This window comes from Takifugu rubripes, chromosome 1 (assembly GCF_901000725.2).
Source record: "Takifugu rubripes chromosome 1, fTakRub1.2, whole genome shotgun sequence".
In the NCBI taxonomy this organism is placed as follows: Eukaryota; Metazoa; Chordata; class Actinopteri; order Tetraodontiformes; family Tetraodontidae; genus Takifugu; species Takifugu rubripes.
In genome coordinates this window covers 20,295,167-20,316,901 of record NC_042285.1, presented here as the reverse complement: position 1 = coordinate 20,316,901, position 21,735 = coordinate 20,295,167, and the positions used below count along the sequence as shown (strand labels likewise).

The window sequence follows — 21,735 nt, the reverse complement described above, 5'->3', positions numbered from 1 at the left end:
ATGCTTAAATGGAGGGCGTATTCAGCTGCTGGAGGCCGGGCTATGCTCTGAATTAGCATATGGTTCTTTAATGGTGTTGCTGTTAATATTCCTGCGCCTGTAGGAATTTCTCACAATAACTACATCTCGGGTCGCCTTGACTACCTCCAGCCTGAAGAGGTAAAATGTTCTGTGTGGAAACCGCTGGTATATTTGTTTTACTACTATCCAAATTTAGTGTGGCTTTTTGTCTCAGAGGTGGTATAAAGACGAAGACTGCTGTTTCCAGGAAATATGTATCCGCCCTCAGCAGCACTCTCCTGACACTTCTGCTTCCAACAGATCTAATGAAGATGTGATTATTTTTTTAGATTAACTTTATGATTGAATTCCCAGTGGGAAGCCAGAGACGACAACAGAGACCAGAATCCGTTTGTCTCTCTCAAAGTTCAGGGCTGCTCTGAGGAAATCGTTCAGGATTTCTCACCTATGCAAATGCATTAAATTCCTGTAACTGCAGTTTTATGTCCATCTGAATTCATCAATTAAACATCATTCAAATCGTCTCAACTCCATATGGCAGCGAGTTGCACTGTCACAACCATCAAACACTGATGGTCGTGTTCTACTTGGCCATATTGCCCGTGGGAGTGTGTTTTGCTGGTGATGGCGGCATGTGAATTTCGATACTCACCGCTCATCACTCTTTCAGGAGTGAGGAAGGGACTGTTTTTCCCTGGAGGAATGATGGTGATTATGGTGTGTGTCCAAACAGGAGGAATGCCAGCTCCTGAGCAGAGCCCAGTGACGGAGGAGGGGCTTCTGTTGACCATCCGTGACGGTTCCACAGGCCGCAAAATGGAGGCTGAGAACACGGCGAACAACATCCTGGCTTCCGTCAAAGAACAGGTAGCATTTTCAGATCCACAGGACCCATCTGTTATCTTGCTATCCCTGCATAAATTCTGTAAAAAATGGAATATTAATTATTCACAGTTGACTTACAATTTACACACTTATCTACTTCTCTTGTAACAAGTATTCCAAAAACACTCCAATTTTATGGTCATTTTTTCCCACTTGTGCTGCAATACGGCACACACTGAACAAACCAGGAAACTGTTCTTAATAGTGCATGTTTGTAGAAGGGCTGAGGTCAGAATGACTCTCTTTTTTATGGGACATCTTGGACAACCAGGAAGAACACATGTAGCAGGGTTTGTTGGCCTGTGGATGGGCTTGCCCTCTGACTCACTCCATCAATGGCTGCTTCTGTGATTCATCCATCAACACACCCTTCTGTTTGACTTACATGCGTACACACACACACACACACACACACACACACAGCCGATCGTACAGTCTTCTCTGCTTTCGTTTTCCATATCTCCGGGGAATATCAAAGGTTCGTTCTTATGTGGCAGGGAACAGTTGGACAGTGAATACATGTGTTTTCTGGGAAGTAGAATCACTTGTGGATCCGTTTGGGCTTAGTGCAGGAGACTGGTCATTGTTTGTGCAAGGAAGGAGGGAAGGTAGGAGGGAGTACCTGCCGATGTCACTTCCTTCCCCGGAGTGTTTCTCAGCAGCTCATCTGCTCCGAGCAGATATCCGTGCAGGCGCAGGAAGAGCGAGCAGCCCGTGTGCGCTGCTGTTTTCAGGCAGCCCGGTTGGAGTCATGCCACTTTTTCCCCTGCTTAAAAAGTGGAGTCTGTGAATGACCGCTCCGCTCTGCGTTTAACTCGGGGCGAGGGAGAGTAAAAGGTGGAAGGAAGTTCAAGGCTGGGATTGTGTGGTTGTCGCGGGAGGATTTCCTGCGATTGTTGAGAAGCAAACCTTCGAGGGATCTCACTCTCGATGTAAACACGCCGACAGCGTAGCCGTGGTTGCGGTCAAGGCTGGGGCTGACGCTGACGGGGTATATGGTAAGTGCTTACTGGCTTTCTCTACTGTTTCATTTGCGACACTCCTTGTGTCTCTCAGCCTTTTTTTCCCTGAACTTTGTAACTGCCTCTGCTGGCTTTATGGCCACAGGGGCTTTGCACAAATGCTTAAACAAGGACAGATCAACAATGATTCAAGTTCATGTGCGTTCAGTTGTTTATTAATGTGTTTTCCTTTTGCTCTACCCTTGGGATTAAAAAGCAAGCCCTTGTCTTTTTGCTGTTATTGTTCATGTTATTATTGCTGGATTTGCCTCCATTGTGCCGAGTCTTGTCTTTGCTTGTTGCATCTCAACGCAATGTGCCAACATCTGGATGTCGCATCCTTGGTGGTCTATATGGAATCTATTTAAGTTTTAAAAGCCAAACTGGGTAAAATCTCACATGTCTCTATTATTACTTTAAAAAAAAAAATAATCTATATACATCACAGTATTAAAATGGAATTTAACCGCAGGGGTCGCTACAAGGGTTATCTTATTTATCTGTTTCATCTTAAGTATAATCACAGCAGTGGGAGGGTGCCGCTCTCATCTAAATCTTTTTTTTTCAGTTATACGCTGTGTTTCTTCATGCCCTTTCCCTCTATTCTTCTTTTTTAATTTCGTAATTCCAAAGGTCTTTCTGTATTTTATTTATAGATCGTACTTGCAGTCTGTGATTGGAACATTAATTTGAAGCCTTCTGTCAGGTTATGATGTAAAGTGGTGAAGAGTCATAAAACAATGAGCTCTGTGTCTTTTCAAGGTGATGCTTAATTGAAAGCATAATTGACTTAATAGAATCTGACGTGGATGTCAGCTGCTGCTTCAGTGAATGTCAGAAGCTGCCTCAGACTCGTGACAACTGTGAGTGACAGCACGAAATGTGGCAGCCCGCGTATCGCCATACACAGGAAACGTATTTTCCTGGACAGCCGTTTCATGTGGATTTGTCTGATTAAAAGTGGAAGGTGGGGAAAGGAATGGTGATGGGACAAAGCAGTCAAATCAGTATTTCTTCAAATGATTTCATCACTTTAATTGCCAAGAATAAAAGAAAGCACGGTCTATCTTTAAAGCGGTACTTAAACGGTTAGATGTTGTAAAGATCGTGCAAGAGACAAACAGAAATAAAACTGCCCACTTTTGATTCTGCTGCAATTAATGTGATTTCCGCTTCAGCCTTTGTGTAACGGCTTTCCAAATGAGTGTTCGGTGATGTGAACACTGAGATTGAAGTGTGTTAATAACTACATCCAATCATGTGGCTTTTACCTGCAATCAGAAGTTCAGGAAATAAAAAACTGACTGCAAATTAAGACAGTGTGCATGTTCACACATAGTGAGTAATAATCCATTTCCTGATTAGGCGGCCCATCTAAGACCCAACTCCCACGCCATCCTCTCTGCTACATTTGGAAAAACCCCATAAATTCATGTGGCACCTGGAAGGAATTATAGACCACAGATAAGGATTCTGCACGTGGCAGCTATGGCAGCCTTGCTATCAAACGGTTTTCAGGAATACTTTATTGCATAGATGTGTCACATAAGTCTGACATTTCTAAATTGCACGCAGAGATTGTGTAGCCTTGTATCTGCATTCAGCGCTAAAGTAGCTTCTGAGGAGTCGTTCGAGAACAAGACAAATGTGAATGTAAAGCGAGTACACAGGGGCCTGAGGGAGCCTTTAGCACCCACATACAGGACATCAAATGTAAGGTCAGGTCTTTAAAGAGCACTTCATTCGCCAATATGCCCTCATCCCTGCTACTTAAGTCCTCCCCACAGAAGAATAGAAGCTGCATCAGTGGAGAAGCCGTATATGTAGGTGTGTCAACTTTGATTTCACTCTCACCAAGATCAACTTAACTATTCTTTTTATGTAGTAGTGGTCCAGGTCTAGTTGGTTGTAATCCAGCAAATGCAGAGATTGTGCTCTCCCAACAACACATACTGGATGTGGGAAGTAAGCCAGTAAATAGTTGTCTATGTACATAGAAACACTGCACATTTCCAAAAGGAAATGCATCCAACTGCATCTTTAAAAGTTGCTTCATGTTGGTTAGCCGTTTAAGCCAGTGTGTCCTCCTCCGATACTGCCCTTGAGGACTGAATGATATTCCTTCCTGTTTCTTATTCTTGGAAACATAGTTTTGCTATGCTCGTGTTCCACCTTGGCTATGATGCTGTGCTCTGATTCTGTTATTAGCTCTGCCTGGACATGCTTGTGCTGCAGTTACCACAGGTTTGGCAGTCAAGGACCTCTCAGACACACCACACTATGATGTTTGAGTGCACTGCGTCTTGGTAAGCACCACAGTGGAATTTCCCATTTTATGGTGTCCATTACTCATAAAAATCCGCCTGCCTCCTTGCTCTCCATGGCAAACTGGTTACACTCTGTGACCCAATTTTCAGCCAAATCAGGCACGATACATACAGACTCCAGACTTCTTTGCAAAGCCCATGAGCTGACCTTGCTTTGAGAGCTCCTACTCAGCCCCCTATTAAAGACTTGATGAGCTGGCTGAAATATTAGCCACTGGATATACTGATGCAAGGTTTCTTCACATTTTGATGAGGCCAATGTCATCTTTGTGCAAGAGACCTGGCTTAAGGACGTAACAATGAAGGGGCAAAGCTTTATTTTAGTATTTATGTGGTAATGCTGTAGTTAAATCTTACACGCTTGGTGAAAGGCCTGGATCCTCTCCCTGCAGGTAGTGGTGTCTCTTCCACCTCCATAGGTGAAATTGTGACTCTGATTAAAATCGACTATTGAGCTTCTTCCCTCCTCGGGGGCTTATCTGCCTTTCTTTCGCTGTTCTGCCACAATGATGCAGCAAAAGACAAATCCAGAGGCCTTAATTAGAGTCATGAGATGGAAGCGCGGTTGTGAACATTTACTCGGCGGGCACGAGGAAAGCACGAGCGGTCAAGCATGAGCTGTTTTGAAATGCGGATACAGGTGAAGGAGAGTGCAGAGGCGAGAGGAAATGCTCAGACGCAGAAGGTGCTGACTGAATTGAGAGGAGAAGACAGAAGTGAGAGTGTCGAGTGTGAACATGATGGAGGGAGGCAGAGTCAGGGAGGCTGTCTGTGGTTCCCTAAACTCTAAAGCACAGTGGCAGGATGCTTTTTCCCTGCAGAGAAACACAAAAAAGATGGCAGACTGAAGCAGGGAGGGTCTGCTCTCTGTGTCAGATGGTAACGGAATGCTGCGTTTCTGGCACGCCACTGCACATCATTTTGAACCCAGTCCCAGGAGCTCATCCCAGATCTAGGCTGCTAATACTCATCAGCATCACTGTCTTGATCATCCCGATCATTAGCTCTGCCATCGTCGGCATCGCTAAACAACCCACACTCTGCATGTGGTCACCAGGGAGCAGGAGCGGTACACAGAGGTGGAAGCACGCTGCTGGGCTGACCTTGGAATAGTCTTTGCACGCTGAGGCTGAGGAAGTGTAGGTGTTTGATTGGGTAAATGACCAGCGAGGTTGGTTTCATTCCATATTGTTCCAAAATAGCTCAGAGATGGGTTTCTCGAAATTACCCATTTTGAAATAAAGAACAATGGCCATGTGAACCCAGTCAGCCCCTGTTCATGCCCGCGCTCTCTCTATAGCTCATTGCCCTCTTTTTGCGCCTGTAGCAATGTTCTTTTTGCCTCATGCAATTCTATTGATCTGTAAAAGAAGAGTTGCACTAATCTCAATTGCGGTAGCTGCATGATTGCATTGCCGCTTTGTTCTGAATGAGGACATGCTGGTGGAATCTATGGTTTTCACTCTTGTGAATGAAAAAGAATTGATTCTTAAATGTCAAGATTAACTTTTTGGGACAAAAGCAAATAAAGAACATTAACAGAAGTATCATCTCAGGACAACATATACTAATATTTAGGTTTAATTAATGAAATAATTTTCTCCAAACAGAATCCGAACATCATGTTCAAGGCATTTACACCCTTGGCTTGTTTTTTAATGCACATTCCATGACAGTTCATGTTGGTAATGTGCATATTTTATGGTTGTAAAGCATGTCATCTCCATGAAGGTGCATTTAAAAGTAAACTTAGTAAATTCAGGCTCATGGAGGTGCTGGGACCTTTCCATTTGCTAAAAGAACAGTTTTGAAACTGTTTCCCTAATAATCCCTATAATCATCTCTATAATTCCAAATGAAATGAAATGTCTGGCACTGTTCTGTATCCTTTGACATTACACTAAAAACACGTATCGCAATGGTTCTTGTACTGCTCAGATTACATTTCTCTCAGCTTGAGGAAAGTTTTGGCAGCGGGAAGAAGCTGGGAAATCACTGGTTGGTTTTCAGCAGCAGGACCATGAATGGCCAAAGTTTATGAGCAACACTGAACACTTTTGCCTCATCCAGGCTCTAAATAACACACGCGACTCATACGCATTATGTTACATTTGGCAGACACACTAATAATTCTTATATCATTCTTTTATTACTGCTCATTTTAGGTCACTTTCTGTAAATTCTGTATTTGTCACATCAGTAAATCTCAAGACTTTTTTAAAGTTAACCCTGAGTGCATTGCTGTCAGGGTTGAAAATGCAGCAATTAATGTATCTTAAGTCCATTAATAAATGTTGTGCCCACGGTCCTGACACAAGATACTATCTCTTACCTTAACAAGCCATTTCACTGACATATTTAAAGCCTTTCTGATGTCTGTAGACATTATAATTCAGCTCCTTTGACATGATGCTGCAAACCCCAGTGCCTTTGTCAAAAGGTGACATTTTGGCAGTGTTTTTCTGAATAACTGCACCTTCAGGTCTGGTCACACAGCCTGTTTTAAGGCCTGTTCTCACAGCTCCCGCCTCCGGCTGGGTTTTCTGTCCTGCTGTTGCAGAAAATCCTTTCACCTCTGCTGTCATTCTCCCCCTGCGCAGCGTTGTCGGACACATGGGTCTGCCATACTGCAGCAGGGATGCAAAGCTGCTCGTTTCCAGTTAATGAACAAATACATTTCCAGCAGATTTCCTTCTTTTGGCTATGAGGAAATACCATCTGCACTACTGCCATTATGCAAATTTGGATCTATACTTGTCGGCTCTATACTCTGTCCAGCTCCAGACCTAAAAATCACAGTGATGACACTATATGTTAACAGACTCACAATAAAGAAAATAAGGGACGTTCTCTGTGGAATTTATAGCTGTTATTGAGGGGGCGCCGAGGTACCAAGTACCTTCAAGCACAATTTCACACACCATCGCTGCCACTGTGTGATCTGTTACACTGTGCAGTAGATATATGTTATTATATTTAATATTTGTTTACCTATTCCATGGTAAGGGTTAATTAACAATTTTTAGTTTACAATTTATCAGTCTGATTAAATGAAGTGGCTTTTACCTCGTGTTGTGCGGAACTAAACGTACTGACCTCTACAAAAAAAAGAAACGTTGTATCTTTGTTATGCTGTGCTGAAGCAGCAGTGGACAGAAGCAACTCCAGGCATTTCTGATGGCTCCTGTATTGTCAGCATCCATAAAGATGACAACAGAGCTTGTATATTGGTGGCGTGCTCCGCTGCCATGTGTCATCTGTTTCTTTAGGGCCCTTCCGAGGACAAGAGGACAGGATCTGAATCAGCTCTCACACTACAGGCAGATGAGGCCCGACAGGCTAAATGTACTAGCAAGTAAAAACACGAAGGGCTGTGTTTGGACAGGAGAGACGGCCGCCATTGTCCTCATCCTCTCATTTTAGCCTAAGCCTCGTACTAACCAAGGCTGGGCCCACACCCCTTAAATAAGCATGAGTTCTGTTTAATGGCCATTCCTGTTGTGCTTGTTGAGGCCCTGAAAGGAAAATGCAGTGAACACCTCAGCCAAATAAATCCCCCAGTGGTGAATATGAAACCTATTCTAACATTCAATCTATAATATTGTAAGGAGGGAATTGAAATGGGGAATTTTACGAAACTTAGCTGCTTTCAGTGTGAAGACGACGGCGGGGGGTCGGCCAGATGTGCAGACAGGACGTCTGGCTGATAGATGGTTGTACGCAGGTGCTAATATCAGTCATGACAAAGACCTACGTGTTGGGATCACAGCAGCTGTTTCCGTCTGCTGCGCCTGATCAAGGTCACAGAACATCTCATCTATGGGATGAGGTATTAAATGAGATATTGTCATAAGTTCTTTTTCTCCCGCTGCATCTATGGAAGCGTAGTGAGTGGGGTGTAGGAGGGCAGGCACAAAGAAAATACTTGGCTAATGAGCGTAAAACGAAAGGTGTCCTGGAAATTCTGTGGCAGCAGTGGAAACCTGGACAGGATATTTCCATCTTCATTTTAGCAGGCCTCCATGCCCTGGAGGGTTAGATATGAGTCTGAAATAGTCTTAAGTTCTCCTCATTCCAGAAAGTCTGCAATGAGATCTACAGGAGCGCCCTGCTCATGGATGAGGAGTGAGTTCACTGCTTTCCTAGCCTGCTACATATACTCATTTTTTTACCTGACGTTCTTCCTCTGCTGCACACTAGTGGCCAATTTGCCCCTCTGACCCTGGTTTTTCATCATCTGTCTCACCAACTGTTGCCGTTATTCTGCTGTTCCCTCTTTAGGGTCAACTTTGGTGCGCTGGACCAGTAGAGAGCAGAACTATTCTAGCAGCATTAGAAGTTTAAGAGGAAAGTTTGAAGGTTTCCCTTTTATGAGGGTGAGCCAGAAAGAAAACCAACATCACTGCACGCGTTTGACTTGATTTTATACATTTTACTCAATCACAGGTCAATAATTCATTATATATTAAATAATTTGGTGCAAAGTAATTCCTAAAGCAAAGCCAGATCATTGCTGACAGTCGGCCATAGTCGTTGACCTTCAGCCTCTGTTCATTTTTGAGAATAACACTCTTGTAGCGTTTTAAAATGTGTTTCTTTAACTGCATGTAAATATTTCTGCTAAGACTAAATTTGGTGGGGGTGGGGGGGAATTACCCTTTTGCCACAACCAAGGTGAAGAACAAATGAAAAGGGGATATTCAGTCAGTAACACTGACAGAAATACTGGGACGAGTGCTTGCTGTACCGTGATTTTCAGAGAATACCACGTGCTTATTTTTATGAATGGAATTTCTGTCATATGCATCTGCACTTCTTCATTTTACACTTTCTAACATCGTGCCATCACAATAGCTGGAGTTGCATTTACTGCGTTCTCTTTATTCTGATGCAAATCAATTTTTTGGAATCTTTCTACTTTTTATAAGTCCTCTGGCAGGAAATTGATTTCTCTCAGTTCTTTGTCAGTTTGCTATTGTTCAGCAGGTTTACACAAAGAGATGTGAATTTGTTGAACTGAGTGTTTTTGTTATGAAAGGAAATGTTTGGCTACCTGTCTGATAGTTTTCCTACTCTGTGGAGTATTTATTTCAAGTGTGTTTCAGCCACTGTGTTCAAGCATTTTCTCAAGTTGTATCTCATGTGCTAATGGAACTGTATGAGTATCCCAGCAACAAGGCCTGATGCCTTTGCAATAAGGAAATGGGATTCCCCCCCCAATCCCCCCCCTTTCTTTTTATTTTCCTATTCTTTAGACTGTCAGACTTCAGCAGAGATGAAGCCAATGAAAGTGATCTCTTGGGGGAGGGGTGGGGGAGGAATGTACTGTATTGTCTTCGGTGTACCTGCAGGGAGCCTTGGGGAGAAAGTGTGAAAGTAGGCTGGTCTGAGTATCACAGAGTGGACAGACTCAGACCTGTCACAGAAGCAGAGAGGTGGTCTATCTCTGTGAATGTAATTGACCGTGATATGGTACATTAAAAGGAACAACCACGGAAGGCTACATGGGGAGCTATGGTGGGTGAGTCCTCTTTTGCAGCTGTGCATTGCGCCAGCGTCCGCTTGCTTATTCTTCACACTGCCAGGTTAGAGTGGGTGAAGGGAAAAGGGTGTTTGTGGGTGTGTGTGTGCTGGCACCATGGTGCGGGAAGACACTTGAGTGTCAAGTAATAGCTTTGCCCAGGCCAGATAATTGGTAAAATGCTGATTTCTACTCAACACCCATAGGAGCAGTGACACCAGGGATAAATATCACCCACTGAAGTGGTGCTTTTCTCTCCGTGTGGGCTGTGAAAAATGGCCTGGCGTGTGTGGACTCCAAGGTCTGAGGGATCGGGCATTAAAATGTGACAAATTTAACATATACAGTATTCCTGGTGGGACGTTCTGTTTCACTTTTCGTGAAAGATTTATAATTTGAAGTTGCTTAGAGAAGGTTTCTCTGTTTTGCCTACGTCTCTGCTTCATCTATCATATCAGGAACATCATCTCATGTAATCATCACATGGATCTACCAATAAAACAACATCAACCTTCCGTGTTTGTTTGTGTTTCTATTTGCAGGAGCTCCAGTTTGAGCGGCTAACCAGGGAGCTGGAGGTGGAGAGGCAGATTGTGGCCAGTCAGCTGGAAAGATGCAGACTCGGGGCCGAGTCGCCAGGCGCTGGTAGCAGCAGGTAATGAGAAGATGCACACACACACACATACACTCAGACCCAGGTCAACACATGGCTCATCCATCCCTCACAGCAGTGGCCATATTCCATAGTGTAACCTTATGGCAGCAGGATAGGGAAACCTTGCAGACATTTTCCTGCTATTTTGGAAATCGGCTTCAGGGTTATTTCCACAAATCTAAGATTTTGAAATCTATATTTGATGTGAGGCACCTTTAAGTGCCTTTTAATACAGAAATAATCAGCGTGTGTTTGCTCAGCGAAGCGCGACTGTCGACGTGGAAGGAGTGTGTTTGTCCTGTAACTCATTTTCACTTTGCCTGCTGAAGCACACGCCTGCTCGGTCCTCACACCTCAGTGACCACACATTCCGCGGCTCCGACGTGTGGCGTTTTCCGGGCTCCATACAGAGAAGTCTACCTCGACTGGTTTAACATCGCCGCTGCCGACATCACTGCTCTTTCGTCTTAGCGCCAGTTGTGAAGGTGGTAGATTAATGCTGTTTACCGCCCAATAAAAGCTGGAAAAGTCAATATCAGTATCTGTGTAAAAAATCTGGAAATATAAGCATAAAGTTTTCCCCCCGTGCGATTATTCATCACTACGCTACTTAAAATAAGTGCATTTGTTATTAGAGAAACGTCTGGACAGTCATTTTCAGCCTAATTTTAAAAAATAAGTATCAGTCTAGTTCTCTGCAGCAGCAGGGGAAATTACAATCGAGGTTAATAGACTGCGACATTTAAGAGATTTGCTTAATGGTCAGATTTTTCTAGGCTATCAGTGTGCTGGCTAATTGTTGCTTATTTGCTCTAGTGAAGGGCGGAGCTTTGATGGCCCGTCGCTGTGATCTTTAGTCCTGATTAATGAAATGAGTTTGGGTCATGTGCTGCACATGATGGCAAGACACTTGTTGGTTATGATTTTGAAAAACCAAAATCACACGTGCACAGCAGCGGTCATGCCTGCCCAGATGCCATCACCTACCGGTGAGTTGGTGCTCTGTGGAATCTGTGTCCGTTTTCAGGGGAATGTTGGTATGTAACAGGTTCAAAGGGTGCTGCTCTGAAAATATCCACAGCTAGCCTATTTACTTTCATTTCCTCTTCAGGCATAATTAATTTTAGACCCCAGTTTTACTGCCCATGATTATATTTGGAGGTTTTCACACTGCCTTTGTGTGATTTTATGAACTAGCTTTAACCCACTGAAGCTGCCTACTGTCCTTTAAATTGATGGTAGATTAAAAGCTAATACACTATGAGATTTACTCTGCCCAGCCAGACAACTCCCTCCATTATTATTATATTATGTGCCACTTATGATAAAAAGTAACACCAAGAGATGTTTTGTGCAGCTTTTTGCCCATTGTCTTAATGTACTGGCTCTTTGTTGAAGGTGTGGCTTAGAGAGATTGTTGATACTGAAAGAAAGTATCATCTGACCCTTCCTTTATTTTTGCTCAGAAACCTTCTTTTCCTCTTTTTATTTAAAAAAAAACAACCCAGACCAACCTGTATTGAAACACGAATCAACTAGAGGTAGCTTAGAGAGATGCATACACTTCATTGAACACAAACTCCGACTGTTTCTCGCATGAAAGACCAGTATCCATCCACCACCTTCTGTGGACTCTTAAATGAATATCTGTCCCACTGCTTTCACACCTTTTTTGAAGCTAACGGAAGACAATGAATAGTCGTCACTGTACATTTGAGTGTGAAAGGAGATAAGCTTTAACCGCTGGGCTCACGCTGCTAAGCTCAATAGCTCAGTGGGACGGCCACAGAGCTGGCGGCATGCATAAGTTCTGACGGGACTCATTAAATTTCATCACACCTCCACAGCTGACCACCTTCCAGCTTGACCCAGCTGAAGGAGAGGGGGTGGGGACAAAGGGTCCTGTTGGGGTCAGCCCACTTCTTTAGGCAGTTAAATATACAGACATTTCATGCTTCCTCCCACTCGTTACTAGCTTTTTTGCTTTTTAATTTGCTGTGGCTCAGTGGAGCAAAACTCACCCAACATCCTCTCTAAGTCCCGGTGTGCTCGTTGGTATTCTGAGAGCCACAACTCTCATAGCGGCACCTTGGATGGAAAAATGGCAGCATAAAGTTAAACTAAAGTCGACTAAAGTTTGCTGATCATAATGTAGGACTGCGCTGACGTCCTGCTGGCATAATAACCAACCATAGGAAACTCAGAGAACTGCCTTAATTTCCCCCTCATGTGGTCAGAAAAGATTAATTTAGGTTCAGTCAATTGGCGGATGGAGTTATATAAGGGTTGAATGACATTTTCCTTCTTTGCTTTAAGCGTGAGCATTAAAGGTGTCATTGGAACATGTTGGATTTGTTACTCTGAATTTATTGCACCTCCGTACTGGCTCACCACCACTCCCGCGCTTTCAGGACATTTTCATGTGTAGCGTAGCTGCAGTTGAAACTACGGCTGATATCAAACCAGAATCTGTCAAACCCATTCGCCAAAGGCAGGTTGAGCTCGGGATTGTAGCAGGCATGACAGGAATGGACTTAGGATCTGATTTGTAAACATCAGATCCGTGTCCTCTGAACCTCTAGCTGTTTCATCCCAAGCACAGCAATTACCATCTGTGACCTTGTTGTGAGAAGCCTGCGTGAGACCCCCAGCATGCCTTTTCCAGATGATTTCATTCTGCTGACTTTTACCGCATAGATTCACTTTTTTATCTCTTCTTTCTCCCTGCAGCTCATCTGAGAAATCCCTGCCCTGGAGGACCCCAGGTATGTCAGCTCAAAGTCACACTAGATTATACCCTTAGCCCCCCCCCCGCCCCCCAATTTAAATTGTTCTTGCATGGATTGGGGCCTCTATGCTGACTGTTGAGAATATTGCAAAAACTGTAGTCCCACCTCAGTTTGTTGTGAGCAGAATTCAGGACTGAAAACTCTTGGCTAACGTTGGCACCACCAGCCTTACAGTCATGGATCTGGATGAATCTGGAGCTCTTTTAATATATATGCAAGTCGCTTCTCCCATTCGCACTCTCTGGGAGTCCGATCTTTTAAAAAAGCCTCCGCAGATAACAGATAATGAAATGAAAACACTAATGTGTTTCATGGCTTATTAATTGTGTAGCAGAAGTTGGTGGGTTTCTGCCGTGATCATTAATCTTTCATTGTCAAGCGTGTCAGAAGTGCCCATGGGGGGGTTTAGTTGTGCATATACAATAGAATATTAATACTGTATGCCTTCCTCATTTACTTGTGGAATACATTTGATCCTGTTGAATCAAATTATTTCCACTGTTTTTGCTTCTATTGATTTCTAATTTTGCTGGAGACGATAAATAATGATCAGATGTTTTCCAATTATCCTTCTTGGCACAAACCTGCAGCCCTGCAGGTGTGTCTCCAGTGTTTGGGATAGAGATGTTACTGTGGAAACAAACCTTTCAGCCCCGGGAAATGTCACCTCACGTCTGCTGCGATTAGAAGGCGAACATGACAGAAAGAAAGTGTTCTTTCAGTATCTCTTTCCGTTTTGCTGTGTAGTTTTTCCAGTGTAATGTGTCAGCGAGGTTTTCAAGGAAAATCTCCAGGTTGGCATGGTAGCCAGAAGTCAGTGATAAGTTATTCAATCTCGCAAATTGATAATGTTAATTCAGGTTCTTTTCGACTCGAAGGTCAAGTTAAGCAGATATTTCCATGAATGGATGGTGACAGAAAAGGTCTGAAGTGCATTTTGTAATTTTGGGAAATTGTCCGTCTAATGTGCCTGCGCGAGTTCCTCTCAGGGACGTGAGTGTCTAAAGGAACAGGAAATTTAGAATTTAGAGAGTTCAGTCACCTTTTGGGGAACTGAGGACATTTGTGATTTAGCTTGATGTTAGGATCAAGGCTAGGCACCGGCTGTTGGGGTTAGGTTAGGGGACTGGGGGATGCCTTATATCAATGAGAGTCCTCACAGAGATGGAAATAAAATGTGCTTGTGGGGTAACTGCTTACGTTCTAGGAGGGCAGTTTCAAGGCAGAAATGTTAGTGCAGAACTCATGTTCAACAGCTGGAGTAACCGGAGTCTCCACGTGTTCGGACTGTAAATCAGAGAAGTCCTGGGGGGTCATGTTGTGTTTGGAAACAGCACGAGTGAAGCAAAGAGAACTGTGTTACATACAGAGCCAGTTATGAGTGCCAGGGGTCCCTTCCATGGATGTTTCATCTCCAGCGCGCTGATAAAAATGTGTTTGCGTCTACTTCCTGCAGTCTCCACCTCGTCTTGTTCCTCCTCTGTTCTGCTTCTCTGCCATCTCATTTATCAAACGGGGTCAAAGCTGCGTATAAAAGCTATGGAACACCGCATGCACGACGCTAACATGCTGCCAGAAGGAAAGAAGACGCATTTTTACTCATTTTGAATCAGTTGCATTAACATTCGATAGGACTCACACTTTTGCTGCAAAAGCACATCGACTTTTCAAACATTCAAAGTAAAAATACACACTTATCAACATTGTCTCAGGTTGTCACCCATTTTAGACCTACGTCAAAACAAATCTATCAGGGTTTGGCTGTTGCTCTCACACCCTCTTACCAAGGTGGGATTGCACCCACGTGCTGGCCGCTGGTGTTTACCTCCCTGCTCCCCTCTGTTTACTGCCCGCCGTCCCTGTGATTGCCTCGCAGCCCACCGACACCAGTCACACTTAACTAGATTGAGCTCATATTAAGGGGCTAATTCCAGTTCTCATTTGTGGAGATGTGGAATAAAGTTCTAACTGCCCCATTCTTCTGTGTTCATGCAGATGTCTCCCTCCCAGCAGACGTGAAGTCGCGGGTGACTGATATCTCCCAGTCACCCGGCTACCGCATCAGGATGGAGTCAGAGCAGGTGTCTCTGTTCTCCCCGGAGCAGTCCTCCCTCCATGAAAGTGAGGGTCTGTTATTGCCCTCTCCCCATCTTCTTTTCACATCTGAGTGTGCTACACGTCTCAATTCTCTTATCGCACAAAGTCGTGAAGAGCCGTAGAACATACTTATGTTTAGGTGCAGCGGGAGGAGGGTGTGTTTGGTAGGCCACGCCCCCTTTGCCTTTTTGTTTCATTTTATCTGGTTTTCTCTCAGGGTCGGGAGGCAATTCACACAGCTCAACTCAGATGAACTCCCACTCAGACAGCGGCTACCAGGACGCCAACAGTGGCTACCTCAGCGGCCAGAACATGAGCAAAGCTGAGCTGAGGATGCAGCACTCCTTCCCTGGTGCTGTGGTGAGGAACACCAGAGCCGAGGGCCAGGCTGCAGCCCAGGTACTGCCAATACTTTATTGTTGTTGTTGGGCACATGTGTTTCTGAGCTTGTATTTCTGACAGTCCTTTTAAATCCATTTTCAATTTAGAGTTTTTGAAAGGTTAAAAATATATTCAAACAAGATATTCTGCAACATACAGTATGGCACATGTTTACCACAGAGATGCTGGCATTGTTATCCACTGAGGGGAAGGAGGGGTAACTATGGCCAAGAATAATATCAGGGTCCGTCATGAATTGGTTTTATGTACTCTGTGTTCTGCAGAATATCGATGCCACCAGAAAAGTCAATTTATAGCCATGAGTGTAACATAATTATCAGTGATTTTTCTGACTCCTCTAGGAGTGAACAAACAAATGTGTAAATCTATACGGTTTTCTTGCTGTCCTGCAGGTCTCAGCAGTGACAACAGCACTGCCGGGCCGTGCGATGCGGCGTGTGAGCTCAGTGCCTTCTCGCTCTCACTCACCAGCCTACACCAGCAGCATGTCCCCCTCCCGCGGCTCCCTGCGCACATCGGTCGGCAGTGGCTACGGCTCCCCCATCATAACCGAGCCCAAACCCCTCTCCAGCGTCTTCTCTTCAACCCTGCCCTCTACCCAGCGCACGAGCAACGCCGGCGGTGCAGGCTCTCCGTACTCCACGCAGAAGAACTCGCCTGCCGCCCTGAGACGAGTCGGCTCCACCAACTCCAGGTCTGGCAGCGCCAGCCGCACCACCTCGCCCTATCAGACCTCGGCGGGGTCGTCGTCGGGCCGCATGGGCTCCCCCCTGACGATGGTGGATGGGATCAACCCTCCGCTGACCAAGCAGCCGTGTCACTCATCTCCCGTGAGGGCGAGCATGACTGCGGTGCCTCAGCACTACAGCTCCACGCTGCCCCGTTCCATGTTCCACAACGCAGACCCCTATGGAGCCCAGAACTACGACGTTTACGAGAGGATGACACGTCCCAGCAGCCTCACAGGTACGGCACCAAAACCCCCTTCTCCTATAACCTCTGAGCTCAAACGATCTCATGAGTGCTGATTTTTCTGGACCAAATAAACGAGGTTGCATGCACAGTTTCTGCAATCCTGCCAAGTTATTGCTCAAGTTTGCCCCCAAAATGTACCAGTTTCTTCAAGAAGTCACTGAACGATTAGGTGCTTAATAGATCTCTTCTAATTTCATGCTGCTTGGGGATCCCTCAGATGCTCTGGTTGATGATGACATTCAAGGTGAACACTGCTTGTTTTTGTTTGTGACATCCATGGTTCACACTATCTGCTGAATGCTGTCTGGATTCATTATCTCCATTGATATTTTGCATGTGTTTTAAGATTTGCTCCAAAACTGTTAATATCACAGTGTCCGTATATCTGCACTTCATACGGAGTTCATTCAGCTTGCGTCCGTTCCAGTGCCGACCCATCGAGTCCGTACGCCTTTAGTCTGTAATATCATCACATCATTAACCATATTTACCAAATTCAGGAAAATGTCATGTGACCTTTTACTGCCGTGACTTGTGATGTGGAAAGTTGTTAACCTGCCCTGAGAAATTAATTTGCAGTTGTATTTACAGTTTCTTTTAATTGGGCAGATGTGTCTGTACATTGTAACGAGTAATTATGTCTCCAGCAGGCGCTAATGGGTCTTCAGTCTCTGTCACCTGCCTAATTCTCCTCTTTCTTTGAGTTGAAAAAACATTCAGGCTGTTATCCTCCTTCACCCCCCCCTTTCTCCACCTAGTGTCCACATGCACGCACATTGAGTTATCTGGCACAACTGTTTGATCATAAGAATATAGCATAAATTCTAGATATTATAGTTTCCTTTCATTTCCACTTGCATGCAGTCTTACTGCCATCATCTCATACCTGCCTCCCCAGGAAACAAGCTTTTGTGTGCATTTACAGTTCCCTGTTTCCCTGCCTTAACAAGACCTATTTTGACTTTAATTTTCTGGTGATGTTAGTTTTCCAGAATAATTTTTGTCTGCATCAATTTAAGTGTTTGTTTCTCCGGAGCGAGCATTAGCCAAGTCGCCGCCGCCCTCCAACCAGCCTTTGCCAAGTCTGATGTGTTAAAGGCGAATTGAAAGGGCCAAGTGGGAGAGTAAGAAAGAATATACTGCACCAGGAATGTGGGCTATTCATCCTCAAAAAGACAGCAGTGAGTTATAATTCCCTGACAATTTGCAGATGCTTTCAGAAGCGTCTGCTGCTCTCTTGCCGCGGGAGCAGAATATAAGAGGCAGACAGATTAAACCCCCAAGTTTTTTAATGTTGCAGCTTTCAAGAGACTGTCTGCTGATGTAAAGATAATATGTACCTCGGCTCATGTGTCGGATGAATCCCGTTTCTCTCAGCGGGCCAGAGCCGAGCCAATACTCATGTTCCCGTTTGCAGGCCTTTAGAGGGGATGAGACGTCCCTGGTGGTGGTCCTGGACCGCCTCATTGAACACTGTTCTCATTTCAACCCCACATCTTCTGTCTTATTTCCTTTTTTTGTCACTCCCGCTCATTTCTTTATTATCTTCTTCCTTTCACTCACGTCCTCACTCTTTTCAACAAAGAATGTGAGCTGATTTCCTGCCAAGCAGCTTCTAGTGAGGATTGTGAACCAAGTGAACGCCTTTAGAGGGCCGCTCAACAACATTCCTGCCTGTTTGTGTGCAGCTTGTACTTTAATTTATTCTCTTGTGCCTCGAGGCTATTTAACTGTAAAAAGGATCTCATTTGTAAGTTTAGCTTTGTGAACCTGTTATACAGTCTATGGTTGTAGCAGGGGACGGTCATTTATTCACCTGTAGCCTGCTGTTGCCTCGGTTCCTTCCTTCATTATCATATTCTGTGCAACAGTGTGCTGAAAGTGTTTGTTTTCCCCAAGAACATACATTATTAAAGGATCGATATTGTTTATAGCCCCGCCAACACAGTCTGGACCAAAACCCTCCTTTAATCACCATTAATCTCAGCAAGTACGTTGAATTCTCATGGAGGTCCTCGGAGGTTAGAGGCAAACGGTGCCCACTGGAGGCTGAAGACTCCTGAAATGTGCAGCAAGTTGCCAGCTGTGTTGTGATTCATCCGGCGTCACTAATGCTTTAATGACAGTATTTTAGCGTGCAGTTTTCCATTTATTTCAAGACTGACAGCGGTCATTCTAGCGACGTAGAGCTCATTTGAGCCCATTAATGAAAAACGAACGCTGCATGGTGCCAACAGACGTCCCTTCATTTCAAAAGGTGCAATTTGTTATTCTCATGTTATAAGTAGCTGTAGATGTAAAGCATCATTTTTCTTGCAGTTTTACGCAGTTTTGTTTTAGATCGACTTTTAATGGAACCGGCTGACTTTAACTCTTGGAGACCGAACAATTAACAAATGAAGTGTTCAGTCAGAAGAAAATCATTTGCCATCTTGTCACTTTTCACGAAACGGTAATTGCAGTTCATTTGAGTCACAGTCAGCTTCCTGCCCCTAAGATTTCCCTCTAATCTCTGATCCTTTTGGAAGCACTAGAGGCACAGTAAACCTGAGGTCATTTATTTCATCTGTTCGTCATGAGAAGACCCGCACCTGTGCTGGGAGCACAGATGATTGGGTTGATTCATTGTGAGTGTGGCACAGAGGGGGCATCACGCCGCAGCCTTTTTCCAACAGTAGCCAGTCAGAGTTTCTGATGGCAAATTGTACCTGATGTCAGGTTAACCTGTAATGTATTACAGGAGGTATCTGTCCTGTCTCATCCCATCATCTGCTCGCTGGCCCTCCTGGCCTTTGGGGGACTTTAGTGGGGTTGTTTTCTGTGGTTTTGAAGCTAAACAGAGGCTGTGGGTAGTCTGCCTTTCATAGTTTCTGTTCTTTTCTTTGTCCAGAACTGCTCTTTATCTTTATGGAAGACTCTACATTCAGAATCCACCCATATCATTTTTTCTGCAGGTTTGAAACCTGATGGTAGCTGGTGCGGACCAGAGAACAACACTTTCTTTTCTGTCAGGGTTGCATTTTGCAGATTTTGCTGATCAATCCTCAGCAAAAACTTTGACAGATATTGGAAGAGAAACAATTCTTTTATTATGACGGATTTCCTGAATTAGGCAATTGTTGAGTGTTTTGGATTGTTTTTGTAATAGATTAATGGAATGACTTAAAACTAAGAATTCTATAAAAATATGTAGTATTCTGTGAAACATGCAGCTCCTCTCATCTAACAATGTCCTTTAATTTAAAAATTGCCTTAAACAAGCTGAATGTCCTTTAGTGTCTTGCTCAAAGACAGTTTAACAGGGCGAGAGGATTTTGATTGACATATTTTTGCTTTTCTGACCCTCTCTGGCTCATTTACCCATCGTCTGCCGTCTCTGTATTCAGGAGTGCGGAGCTCGTATGCCAGTCAGCACAGCCAGCTGGGCCACGAATTGAGGTCAGCTTTATCTCCAGACCGCCATATCGCACCAATATATGAGGATCGTACCTTCCAGGGGCCAATGTACCGCCACGCCCATCAGGGGACCCTGTACAGAAGCACATCAGGTCAGTTTAACCAGTGTAATGCAGGTCTGGGCGTTACTGTGTGATCAAATCAGCTATTGTTTCCAATGACCGTCATCGGATAGCTGTCCACAACTGTGCCTGATGGTTTTTCCTGCACTATTGTGTAAAAATGTTACTGAGTCCAGGGAAAATTGGATAAGAGTTTTTTAAAATGCGACTTGGTTTTCTTCATTTTCAGTCCTCTGTTTTTTTTCTTGCCACCTCTTTGATGGAGTCATCACGTCTAGATTAGCATTGTTCCCGCTCCCTCTTAATATTCCCAATTTAAGCAGAGCTTCTTGTTTTTATCTGTTACAGTTAATCCCCTTGTTCTCAAATCTGAAAAGATTTCATTTCATCCGTGGTTCTTTCCCTTTTAAATGCATCTCTTTATTTTATTAGTGTTTTATTATGTATATTTTCCCTCATATATCTCCATCATTCCCCCCCACCCTCTTCTGTCATGCAGAAAGGGTGCGGCATGAGTTAATAGACAGGTACTGATATGTCATCATATCTCAGAGGGGTCCATTACGCACGTGTCACATTGTGAATGAGAAAAAGGATGGAGGGACCAGGGGACAGCTTGGAGTCCTTCAGCTTTCCTGATGTTGGCATCTCATCGCCGTCCTTTTGTCAGATACCCATTTTGAGCTTTCACCGACACCCCAACATATCTGCAGACGTGTACACACACACGCGCACATGAACACGCACACGCACACACACTTATTCCTCCCTTTTGGTTCACCAGAGATCCCTTTTAGACCAATAACTGCTGCTGTGTTTCTGAAATCCCCCCCAGACGAAACACTATCCTATATTTGTACCAGCTCTATTGAGAAAAGAGCAAGGAGGAAATGAGGGATGGTTATTTTAGTTTGAAGATAAATGACTTATTTTGCCCTGATTTCTCTTATTTGTACCTGCTGCTGTCAATGATGCGGGCAGACGTTGAATAGCCTGTTTAGGATTCAGCATTTTTGGCCTCGTTGGGTATCATTTAGGTGATAACCATATTGCAGAGAGCTGCTGCTGCTAAACATAGAGGAGCACTGATGTGAGAAATTGTGCTTTTGGAACGGCTCCGGAAGTTGACGTCTCGGGCTCCAGGAGGAGGGCGTTCACACACGCACATGCCCAGTCCTGTTTGGAAGGCTGGTGGTGATCTGACCAACGCTGCAGTCACGCTACCACATGTCACGTGACCTCTGAGGGGAGGCAGCCTCGATCCGACCTGGTTGTTTACACAGCTCTGTGACAGAGGACTGGGTCATGAACCTAAAGATGACTGAAGCAGAAATCTCCCCGACTCGATATCGGACCTTATCTTGAAGGATAGACGGTACGTCTGCCACGTTTCTGCAGAATCGTCCTGTGTTTTTGGACCTGTTCTGGCTTGCCGATGCTGCTCAGCTGGCTTTGCCAAAGTTTATCTCAGAAGATAATGGCGCAACGAGCCCACCAAGGGAAGGATTTATGGACGATCGAACCGATTTACATTTCCTGTTTTC

General features: G+C 44.4%; 1 protein-coding gene across 9 annotated transcripts in view; it reads left to right on the top strand.

Moving 5' to 3' along the window:
- The window catches only part of LOC101071642 (plakophilin-4), a 45,181-nt gene that overhangs the window by 11,385 nt on the left and 12,061 nt on the right, over window positions 1-21,735 (top strand). For 5 of the 9 annotated variants that reach the window (XM_029833157.1, XM_029833173.1, XM_029833161.1 and 2 more), the window contains 8 exons: window positions 755-888; window positions 10,298-10,410; window positions 13,141-13,175; window positions 15,195-15,326; window positions 15,514-15,695; window positions 16,091-16,664; window positions 16,891-16,917; window positions 20,060-20,221. In XM_029833157.1, the coding sequence (XP_029689017.1) occupies window positions 760-888; window positions 10,298-10,410; window positions 13,141-13,175; window positions 15,195-15,326; window positions 15,514-15,695; window positions 16,091-16,664; window positions 16,891-16,917; window positions 20,060-20,221 (1,354 nt within the window). In that variant the 5' untranslated portion in view covers window positions 755-759. Of the gene's footprint in view, window positions 1-754; window positions 889-920; window positions 1,905-10,297; window positions 10,411-13,140; window positions 13,176-15,194; window positions 15,327-15,513; window positions 15,696-16,090; window positions 16,665-16,890; window positions 16,918-20,059; window positions 20,222-21,735 lie in introns of those variants that run through there. The other 4 variants (XM_029833185.1, XM_011610358.2, XM_003961938.3 and 1 more) reach the window with 4 other exon arrangements.